Source organism: Cricetulus griseus, chromosome 3 (genome assembly GCF_003668045.3).
Source record: "Cricetulus griseus strain 17A/GY chromosome 3, alternate assembly CriGri-PICRH-1.0, whole genome shotgun sequence".
NCBI classification, from domain to species: Eukaryota; Metazoa; Chordata; class Mammalia; order Rodentia; family Cricetidae; genus Cricetulus; species Cricetulus griseus.
The window spans coordinates 79,986,265-79,998,051 of record NC_048596.1 but is presented as its reverse complement, the minus strand read 5'-3'; the positions used below and the strand labels follow the sequence as shown (position 1 = coordinate 79,998,051).

Sequence of the window (11,787 nt, the reverse complement as noted above, 5' to 3'; positions counted from 1 at the left end):
GTGTTTTTCTTGCGTTCTTTTTAGGCAGTCAACATTTATTAATATGCTGAGATCTGTTTTAAATGCTTTAAAGAAGACAGTAATACAGTAACTGAGTTTACCAATTACATTAAGAAATTTCAGAAACTTAAAATTGAAACAAAGCAGCTCTGAAAGTAATAATTCCAGATTATTATTGGTGGCTTTTTAAAATAAAAACAAGTTTAAAATTGCACATTTGGGGATAACAGCAATTGAACAGTCTGGGTTTTGTTCCCTTTGTGTAGATATGTAGAGAAACATCCTTCATTTATGTCTGCCTTCCCTTCTCTGTGGCAGTGTTTTCTCTCCTGTCTCCTTTAAGTAACTCTCAGCCTGACATTCGAAGTATCACTGAAAGGGTGGGGACGGGGTTGTAATGTAAACAACCCGCCCAGAAACACACAAAGAAAACTTTACCTTAAAAGACAAATGGTCAGCCTGATGATTGGGCTCCTCTACTTGATGTAAAAGCTGAGTAAACGATGCGATCTGAGAACAGATCTGTGGAACCTGTTAGACCACTGGAAGGAAGTCCTGAACTGTTAACTGAGGAAGGTCTATGAAAGCCTTTTTGTACAATCTTAATAGAGCTGCTAAGTGCTGTAGGAATTTTATAAACCTATACATGGTAAGGCACAAAAATTGGATATTTAAAAATAAAATTTCTGTGGCCACAGATTTGCAAGCCAATACCTAACCCAACTTTGATACCTTCTGACTTTCACTCTTCTCAGCCTGTGCATAGTCCTCCAGCCAAAAGGCATCTGAGATGGAGGAAGCGGCAGAGGAAGAGGAGGAGGTGGAGGGGATGGCATTGTCTCGCTCCACCATTGTCCAGTATGGAGAAGGGGGCCTCAGTTCTTTGTTGTCATCTTTGTGAATTACTACATCGCTGTTAACATCTTTGCCAACACTGATAGTATGGTCCTTCTTTTTATATCCATGCCATTCTGTGGAGATTGATACTGGAATCCTTACAGGATAATTCCAAACTGACCGAGGATATCTGTAATACTTCAGTCTTTTATCTAAAACTACATCTTCCTGGTCATCTCTGCTTGCAAAAGGATCATTTTTTGCCTGCTCCGTTTTCTTTGGTGTGCTGAAATGAAGAGTGAATGCAATATATTCTTAATGTCTTAACAGAGTTCCCTAACAGAATCTTAACAACTACTTTGTGTCATAAATTAAAAAGATAAATAAGATATTTAGAGCTGGAGAGATGGTCCATGTAAGGCAGCTGTAAAGCTAGTTCTGGAGGACCCTATGCCGCCTCCTCACCTCTGTGGACACTGTACTCAGCTTTCGAACACACTCACACACTCTTTCTCAAAGCCATTGGTTTTGTGTGTGTGTGTGTGTGTGTGTGTGTGTGTGTGTGTGTGTGTGTGTGTGTGTGTGTGTAAAACTTAAAAACACAAATTACCTTCATCACTTTCTGCATCACTGAGTGTTGAAGAAATGGATTCTTGGTGCTTGAATACTTTCAGATTGATTTATTTTATATGTATGAGTGTTTTGCCTGCATGTATATATGTGTGTGCCATGTGTATGCTGGTGCCCATGAATGTCAAATAAGGCTCTATCTGCTGGAACTGAAGCTACAGATAGTAAACTTTTAAAGTGCCCTAACAAAACATCTTATAGGTCAGTACTTTCTGCTTCATTGACAAGGCTGTCCCTAACACACACACACACACACACACACACACACACACAGGAATGCCTCCTCTACTCCTCTAGAGCTAACCCCATCCCACCCCCTGGATTCAAACAGTCAGATCTGTCTCCCAGGTGCTGGAAAGTTTCTCTCTTTAAAACTACCCTTTGAGCTGGAGAGATCAGGATCGAATTTTTAAATGCCTTGATTTTTTTTCCAACCATAAATAAAATCCTGCCTTAAATTACTTCACACTACTTTAAAAGAAAACTTTAAGATTTAAGCCAGACCACTGACTAGACTATTACGAGGCCTTAAAGGATCAACTGATTTCATTGTGCCTTGATTGACATGTTCAACCTGATCCTCTAGACCAGAACTCTGTTCTCATGGGTCCTGTAGCAATACAAAAGATAACCCATTACCAGGGGAGTCAGGCAATAGCTTCAAGACTCTTCAGCATGCTAGCCATTAGTAATTCTGAGGTTTTCTTCTTTTTCCCCTAGACAATACTACACAGGCTGTCTGCTTTTCATTGCGGATCACAGATACCCCTCTATCACGCTCCACCTTTTTGAGAAAGGGTCTCTCACTGAACTAGCAGCTCACCAGTTGGGCTAGATTGGCTAGCTGACCAACAAGCTCTGGGGGTCCTCTTCTGTCCTCCTTGTTACCTCTGGAGTTAGACATATTCCATCACACTCAGCTTTTCCATGGTGCCAGGGATATAAGCACAAGTCCTAATGCTCTCACAGCAAGCACTTCATCTACTAAGCCCCATCACAATCTGTGTTTAGGGCTGACTAGATAGGCTGTGTTGGCACAGTGCAGGTAGATTTGGGGACAAAGTACCTAATTAATGACTGCTGACTGAGTTCCTAACTCCCAAGTTGCCTTTATAACTAATACTCCCTAATATGAGGTCCTGCAGAATGTCCTTTGCAGAATGTAGTTCACTAAGCCCTAGCAGTATCACCAACCCTCCTCATGGTTCTTGCCATTTGATGGTCCTCACATTAAACCAGAACCCAGCACCTCACAGGCCTGGGTTTCATAGCATTGTCTTAAGTGGGCTACTTACTGTGGAACTGGAAATTTGGTCTCAGGGATTAAATCATACACATCTCGCCATTCCTGGGGTATGTGAATAAAGTCTCGGTAAGCCTTGATTTGTAGCACTGTTCCTATGGTGATATTTTGCAAAAGCTTTAAAAATTCACGGAGGGTATATCCTAACACGTTGGCATGCCCAACACTAATCAGAACATCACCTGAAAAAGAAAAAATGGTTAAATAAAGATAATGGGTTAAAAATAACCATGCTGATAAGTGGCTTTAATGAAGTATTTTATGGATTTATGTGTTGTTTCATTCTGACCAAATCCTGACTTCCATTTGACTTACTAAGAACATTCTCCTGCATGAGTGTTCTCTGCATGATAAAAATGCCTACCTTAGTTGTTTTTTTTTGGGGGGGGGTGTTCGAGACAGGGTTTCTCTGTGTAGCTTTGGAGCCTATCCTGGCACTCACTCTGGAGACTAGGCTGGCCTCGAACTCACAGAGATCCGCTTGTCTCTGCCTCCTGAGTGCTGGGATTAAAGGCGTGTGCCACCAACGCCCGGCTACCTTAGTTTTTTAATAGCCATTTAATAGTATTTTTTGAGCCATTTCTGAAGTTCTTAACTGGTAAGTTCTTAACCTCTGGTAAAGAGGCTAAAACCATTTAAAACCCAAACCATTTAGATTTAAGATTCTAAACATAGTGAAATGAGTGGTTATAACTATTAAAAGAGAAGCCACATTCCATTCTGCCTGCCTGGGATCATCAAATCCCAGCCCTCCACAACAAATAAGCTAAATTAAGCACAAAGGCTTCCGTTTGAGTTTTCTGCCCCGTCCTAAATAAAATCAACCAAATAACTGTATGATATATAAGATGATTAGCTTTTATTAATTATATGCATGATATGTACATGCAGAAGGTGTTGATTCCAAGGAATCTAAACTTGTGCCCCTCTTACCTCTACCTCTTCAGCATATCCCATTACAGCGCACCACTACAACCTGTACAATTGGTTCAAAACACTGAGAGCAGGACCCCATGCTTTAAAATAGGCTGTGCTCTGTGGGGAATTGTGATGGTCAACCATGGAGCTTCTGAGCACCCAGCCAGTGGAAAGAGATAAATACTTTAAAAATAAAAACCTAGGTCCCCAAAATGAAAGCTGAAAGGGTCAATTATTCACTTATATGGACCTAGCCCACCCTACCCCTGGCTCCCACCAGTTGCAGTGAAGATCTGTAAACTCAGTCCAGTGATCTGGCTCACTGAACCTGCTTTGGGATGACAGGGTCATCCAGATCTCTGGTTCTCCCTATCTTCCAAGCCTGTTTCTCCAGATTTTCGGGCAATTCAGTCAGATTCTGCCCTAAATTAAGTGCCTTAACAATACTGTTTGCTGAGCCAGGTGTTGGTGACCCACACCTTTAATCTCAGCACTTGGGAAGCAGAGTCGGGCTGATCTCGTTCGAGACCAGCCTGCTCTACAGGACAGCCTCCAAAGACACAGAGAAACCCTGTCTTGAAAACCAAAAAAAAAAACAAAAAACGGAAACAACAAAAACAATACTGTTGCTTGAAATAAGGAGCATGAAAACTAGCATTCAGCCAAGCCCATTAGGAGGAATATAGAAGGTTTGCATTTAAAGGACAGATTCACTCTGGGGAAAGTCTTAGTTGTCAGTACTTCTCAGCGGGAAGCAGATGAAGTGTTTTGGGCAAAGCCTTGTCAAGTACCCCAATACCCATGGAAGTGGCAAAGCCTTCCCTGGGGGAGGCTCAGAAACATGACAAAGACTTCCTTTGGTCCAAGTATGAGTGTTTTTGACCAGTGTACAAAAACTAGCAACTGCAGCTTCCTCCTCTTGGATGGCTGCAACCTGACATCCTTCATTTACAGAGACCTCCTGCTGAGACTAGCTAACTCCTTGTGTCGTACACAGTCTGTGCCCTCCATCAGAGTGAGCACAGCCCACCCAACCCCAGCTTCTCTGTGTGTCTGTGGTTCCCTCAGTGCTGAAGTTTCTTCATTCCTGTATTGCCTGTCGGGACTTTATAACTGATACAGGGTGACAGGTTACCTGTCTGCATGTGAAGCTAGGAGCCCCAATAACCCTCATTAAAGACAGGTGAAGCCTAAGCTCAGAGAGAGAGGCTGGGAAGAGGCTGGTGCTGGCTCCCAATGCAGGCTACTCAGGAGCTACACTGGTCCTGAGGGAGTGTCCAAGCACTGCCAGGGACGTTTCCCTAGTGTGAGATCCTAAAAGATTCCACTGTTCTAGAAAGTCTGAGGAAATCCTTCTGCATAACTGAGCTGGACACAGTAGTATGTGTACCTATAAAACCAGTGTTCAGAAGGGGGGGGCAGCGCAAGCCTTTAATCCCAGCACTTGGAGGGAGAGGCAGGCAGATCTCTAAAATTTGAGGCCAGCCTGGTCAACAAAGTGAGTTCCAGACAGCCAAGGCTACACAAGAAAACCATGTCTCGAAAAAAACAAAACAACAAGGCTGAGGCAAGAAGATGGACAGACAGTTCAAGGCCAGCCTGAGCTACACAATAAGACTCGGTCTCAAAAAGCAAGGGAAACAAAAACAAAAGCATGTACTGAAAGCAACTTCAGAGTGATGCAAGATTTCTCTCAGAGCTACCTGCAGGCTGTGCAGTACAAAACAGCTACTCTTCCTGCTGAGGTTAATTACAGTAACAAAGTTACCCTCTTAGGATAAGCTCACATGCCTGGTGTTAAAGGGGGTGTTTATAGCTGAAAACTATGGCTTGGCATTCTACTTAATTATGTTGTAAGAGAGTGACTTATCAAGAGAACATAAACAGCGCAATTCCCTGACCATTCTGGCTTTAAACCAAATATGTTGGGGTATGAATGTGATTGCTCTGGCAGGAGATACCAACACTGCCTTTCATGGACACCAGTTGGGTGTTTATGAACACTAACCTCATCATGCATCTTTTCTTCTACTTTAATAGGCTGTAGGAATGGCACTGTATAAGTCTGTTTAGATTGCCTATAGTAAATCAACTGTGTAGCAGCCACACCACTACTGGAAGATAGGTTTTCTTTTTCTCTGTTCCTTCCAACTAGGATGTAAGTTGTACACATTTAGTGTGGTTAGGGTCACATTTGCTAAGCTCTCCACTGTTAGTGCCCATAGGACCTAGACATGGAAAGGAATTAAGGAAATGCAGAATGAATGAATGAGTGAATGAGTGAGTTACCTAGGTATGGCTAACTGAATCAATGAAACCAATACATGGCTACTGTCCACTGTCAAAACTGTAGTGATATTTTAAAGCTGTAGTAATATCTTAAGGCTTTGTACATCAGACAGACACAGAAAATAAACACTAAATTACAAAATCAAGTAAAATACCAAAGACAAAGAACCTTAAAACATGTGAATGAGAAGTAACAGGGCTGGCAGGTGTGAAAAAAGTAGCAAATCCCATGATCGCTGTCAAAATGATGGAAAAGCAGACTTTAAAACCTAGACACTGAACAGTAACTGGTTTCCATGAAGAGATTTGCTGCCCAGAATGCCTACATTGAAATCTCACTTCTTTCCAGGAAAGCCAGGCTAGCTACATAGAGAAACCCTGTTTCAAAAGAAAGAAAGAAAGAAAGAAAGAAAGAAAGAAAGAAAGAAAGAAAGAAAGGAAAAGAAAAAGAAATCTCACTTCTGCTCATGAGGCCATTGGTAACATGGTATGGGTTTTCTAGCAGGTCATGGTTTCAAATCTGACCTTTGGCCACAATCCTTGATATATATATAATATATATATATATATATATAGAGAGAGAGAGAGAGAGAGAGAGAGAGGGAGAAATATACATATATATATAGTAGAGAATGATCAAGGAAGACCCCCAGCAACAATCTGTGGCCTCTATATACTCCTCACACATACATGTATAGAAAAGCTAATCTCTTAAAAGACAGCTAGCTATAGAGAAGCCATAAGAATGTGAACTGGCAATATTTCTAGAGTACTTGTTTTCAAAACTCTTCACAGTATTTTACCACATCCTAACAACCTAGAGCAGAGATGAGATTCTCCCAATTTAGATATGAAGTCACTGAAGCTTCAAAGATTGACTTTGCCAAGGTCACAAAATGAGAAAGTGACACATCTCAGATAGATCTCTGAACAAATGGCCTGAAGTGGTTTTCCCCTCTCACGGTTTCATCCCACTGTACCACCCCCTCCTCCTAGGCACAGCACAAGGGCCCTAGACAGACACTGGGAAAACATGTCTTGCATTTGATAGAAAATGCATTCCCTCAGAGTCCTGAGAAGTTAGGTGATCTTGATGAGACCTTTGGGCTTGGAATCTGAGAGGGAGGGTTTAAATGCCAGCACCTAGGTATAACTGGGCAAGTTCCTAAGTATCTACATATTTGCATAGTGGTTTAGTGTAGAACATACACTAAATGTCTCCACATTAGCTATGATTAACACCTCCACAGTTGTGAACTGTGTAGTGATATTGGGTCTGTGTTTGTCTCCCACTACCTGGATGAAAGAGAACCTGGCAAGGAAGGCTCTGCCACTAAATTCCAGTCTCCTCACCTGCAAAACGAAGATAGTGAGGACACGCCTACCTAGAATGGTACTAGAGACCAAATGAATAGCAAGTAATTGGTGAGTGGTAGCAACTGGCTGCCCCATAGGAAATTCTCAGACAACATCATATCCTCACGCTGACTCCCTGAAGGCTGGCGGGAAGGAAGCATGTGGAAACCACAGTCACCTGGCTGGAGTATCCCGTCACTGGCTGCAGCCCCTTTGTTGATGAGGTGACTTATCTGGAGGTAAGGCCCATTCTGGATGATGATCAGGCCCAATCCCAGGCTGCCCACAGTGAGTTTGGTCTGCTTCATTTTGTTCAAGCTGCGGGAAGTCCCCTTGACCTTGTGGCTGTATCCTTTTTCTAACAGAACAAGAGGAACTTGTGTCAGTAGTTTATCAAGACAACAGCATAGTGATGGTTCTGTGGAGTTCTGAAGCTAGACTTTGGGGGCACATACATAGTCATCCTATTCTTCAGTCCTCCCTTTTGGAAAATGAGTGTTGCAAAGTGTCTGGAAATTAAACAGGACAGTTAAAGGGCTACTATACAGTGCTAGTGTATATGAGTGCTTAACATCAGTTATTATCATTCATTCACTTGACAAGCATTTGTAGATGCAAGCAGTGCGCTCAGGCCCTGGTTTACTATAGTGAACTAGATAGGCTCATTGTCCTTGTGGATCTTACAGCCTAGTGAAGGACACAGCTGTCAGTTATGTAAACACAAACTGGATGCTAAAAAGAAAGAAAAGGCTCTGAAGTTAAACAACAGGGGACCTAAGTTTCACATAGGGATAGGGACTAGGTTTCCCCAACGGAGTAATGGAGTAATGCGGATCAAGGTGAGAAAATAAACAAGCTAGACAGGAGGGGGCAAACAATCGAGGTTCTAAGACAGGAAGGAACCAGCCTTGATGGGGACACAAGGGAGTAGCACAAGGCAGGCGGTGGGAGGGGCACCGCCTGGCAGATGGGCTGCTACCCAGGTTTACCCTAAGGAAATCTTGGAAGTAATTTCCACTGGACATGATCAGATTATCATTGTTTAAAAAAAATATCGCCATGCTGGCTGCTGTGTGATATGTGGAGCCCAGAATGCAGATGAGAAATGAAAGGCAAACTGCAGTCACTCAAGCATGTCACATCCCTGGCAATAAAAATGGACAGTGGTAGATGCACACAGCATCTGAGAGGAAATACACCATTTCACACACAACTCCTTCTGTAAGGGCCAGTGATGCTCTGAAATTCACCAGGCCTTGGCTGAGTCTGTGTGATTGTGGTATGTCCAGGATCACTGCTGAGATGGGCTTCTCCAGCTTCCCATAGCCAGCTGTGGGGACTCCTGAGGCTCATGGTTATCCTCAGAGAAAATGTCCTTGCTGGACACCTCCAACAACTTGAGTTGGAAAACTGAAGCTTACAAGGTAAATGTGCTAATAAAATAATATTGTTTTAAAAGATAGCAGTAGGGTGGACAAGATGGCTCTGCAGGAAAAGGTGATTATAGCCAAGCCTGACAACCTTAATCTCCAGGACTGACTCCCACAAATCCCCCCCTCCCCATTCTCTGTCTCCCTCTCTCCCTCTGTCTCTCTCTCACATACACACAGATATAATTTAAAATTTCTAAAGACAGCAGAGTGAAAGGAATCACTCAAAAAATCTCTATACATGATTCCACATTTAGCCATTCTCCATGGAAAAAGCAAAATAAGTACAAGAAATAGGGGTGTGGTAATGGCAGTTGCAAGGTAATTTAGGGGAGGTGAACACATCCCCTCGTTTGATTGTGGTAGTGATTAAGAGTGTTATATATTTGTTGAAACTCACAGAACTGTCCACTAAAAAAGACGACTATCTCGTTATATCTTGTTGAGCAAATAGTGGTGAGAGATTCCCATGTGTGAACGAAATTTTACAGAAGAGGCAAATTTAGGCAGGCTTGGAACCCAAGGCATCACCCTTTTCCTGTTACTACAAGTACCATTTTTGCTTTTGAGGGCGCCCTTCTCCATTGCCCAGGGCGGGGCTCTCGATCCTCACAGGAGCTGAGGCTGGAATCTGTCTAACTTCCAACAGTTTGGAATCCTCGAGGCAGATCAGGACCACAGGCCACGGGGAAACATTGGCGCCGCCCGTCCCTATGAATGGCCGCCAGGGGGCGCTGCAAGACTGCATCCCAAATTTTGAGCAGCCAGATAGTTGTTTCAAGGCTTCAGTAGACCCTGGAAAACGTGGCACGGGTGGAAACTACTCCAATGCAGAGTGTAAAAATTTATAAGGGAAAAAAAAAGGAAATTTCCGCAATAATGAGCAGAGTTCCTGCTTCACACAAGGCTCTTCACTCATTGGTGGGGAAACACTCGAAACAGGGCAAGAGCATAGAAGTGAGAGGGCCTCAAAATGTGAGCAATAACATTGCTGGGGGACCATAGAAGATCCCAGAATCCCGTTTAATGGTAGTATTAAAATATTGTTATATCAACAACGCTAACTGCCTTGCCAGTGCACGTTATTCATGTGTGTTTTAGATGAGAAAGGGCCAAGAACCACCCCAAAACAATGAGTCATTATTAAAGATGGATTACTGACTCTGTCGTTTTCCCAAAATAAACCTTCCTACCCCACACTTTCACTCATACAACAAAAATTCATTGAAATCCAGTCTGCGGCTTCTGGGGATGCTGAGAATATATGACTTTACCCTTTTGGAACACACACACACACAAACACACACACACAAACACACACACACACACACACACTCCCCCCCCCCCAGACAAGGTTTCTCTGTGTAGCTCTGGCTGTACAGGAACTCACTATGTGGTCCAGGCTGGGCTCAAACTCACAGAGATCCACCTGCCTCTGTCTCCTGAGTGCTGGGATTCAAGACATGAGCCACCACTGCAGGGCCAGAACTTGTATTTTCAACACAGATGAAGGGTAGAATTTTAGGGAACTATAAATTATGGAAAATAAATTCTAGAAGAAAGAGGATATAGTATAATGAAGTAGGTTACCACTCTGATGGGAGAAGAAGTAACCCCCTTGCCTCAGAGCATCCAGCCCTTTAACAAATAATGAGCAGCACCTATTGGAAGTCAGGCTGTGCCAAGAATTTTAGGGTGAACCTGAGCAGGTCTCAGCTTATTCTCCTGTTTCTCTAGCTCTGGCCAAACAATAAAGCAGGACAGATTTCCATTGACTAGATCCCATCTTCTAGAGTTTCATGCAAAGGGTACCTCCTGCTGCATTTCTTGTGATAGGCCAGCTCTTCCAGTATGGCTGGAATCTGCTCAGGTACCAAGCATACTTAATCACGAAGTGCATCCTTTGCCTCCATCTTCCTGCCAGTAGGAGAATGATGAGAAAACACGGGCTAATGCACATCAGCCTTCTTCCCTTCTTGGGTGGAAAAATCTCTTTAGAGTAGATACCAAGATCATACTGACTAGGAGGAATGTGTGATACAGCCTCTCAAGGACACTGTGTTGTCTAGACTTCCTTTCACAGCTAAATAACTTCGCCTTCCCCTCTCCCCTCCATCTCCTGCCTTTGAGACTGCTTTGCCCATGATCCCATGTCCCTAGAGCAGTTAACAGTGAGTGGCCAATGGACGGTCATCCCAGAGCTCTGGCCCTGCTGTGACTGCCCTATAACCTGGCTCTGTCCAGTCCTGCTTCTTTTCCTCCACCCAGAGATATGGAGCCCACAAGCATTCTCTAATAACTCCTTGCAACTCAACCTCTTTTCTAGGGAAATCAACCCACAGCATCTAGTGCCAAGATAACCCGACGTACTTGCTAAGATTCAGAGCTGGACCACCTAATAGAATGAGGACCAACCATTAGGAGGAGAACTTGGGCAGTCTCCAGCACAGGAAAGAATGCAAAAATGTTTCCTTATAAATGGGATGGTGTAACAGAGGAAGAAAATATACTGGCATGAATCATAAACACATGATAAGACACCCCTCTGGCCAGGAGTTGTCAACAATAGCAATCTCTAGAAAAGCAGCAGACTGCTGTTACTGACAGGGACAGGGGCAATGTTTGGCACTCAACTAATCCACATGGTTGTCACAGTACTGTCCTGTCCCATTTCTTACAGCAAATGGGTGAATGTAACAACTGCATCTTAAGAAGTGTATAGCAACATTGGGGGGCTTAAACATTTGGGGAAATGAGGGTCTAAGTCACCTCAACCCATAAGTCACATCAGCAGTTCTGACAAGAGATAGGAGGAATGGTGGGTGAGTAACAGAGGGAAATGATGGGAGAATCAGTTTTGCCTCACGATAGCAGTGCCTCCTCTGGTAAAAGGACCATCACAGTCCTCCGACAGGAGCTGCTCTCAGACCCTAAAAGAAGCAAATCTAAATTGGGAGCTATGCCATAAAAAGAAACGATAAGCTTCTTGTTTCTTTTTAGAGACAGTCTCTCTAGGTAACCCAG

General features: G+C 43.3%; 1 protein-coding gene across 1 annotated transcript; it reads right to left on the bottom strand.

The window, feature by feature from the left end:
* Positions 1-92: 92 nt before the first annotated feature.
* Pdzd9 (PDZ domain containing 9) lies at positions 93-8,394 on the bottom strand. Its single transcript, XM_035441618.1, has 4 exons — positions 8,323-8,394; positions 7,512-7,767; positions 2,763-2,952; positions 93-1,123 (listed from the first exon to the last, which is right to left on the bottom strand). Exons 1-4 carry the CDS (start codon positions 8,392-8,394, stop codon positions 715-717), a joined length of 927 nt encoding a protein of 308 aa, XP_035297509.1. The 3' UTR covers positions 93-714.
* Between the last annotated feature and the right edge of the window lie 3,393 nt (positions 8,395-11,787).

Excerpts from the sequence above, each read along its gene's own strand:
- Pdzd9 (XM_035441618.1), bottom strand. The coding sequence starts at position 8,394 with ATGGCGATATTTTTTTTAAACAATGATAATCTGATCATGTCCAGTGGA. Across the intron at positions 7,768-8,322 it reads ACTTCCAAGATTTCCTTAGG|CTTCAGAACTCCACAGAACC; the intron begins GTAAACCTGGGT and ends CCCAAAGTCTAG. Across the intron at positions 2,953-7,511 it reads TGACGGGATACTCCAGCCAG|GTGATGTTCTGATTAGTGTT; the intron begins GTGACTGTGGTT and ends TTTCTTTTTCAG.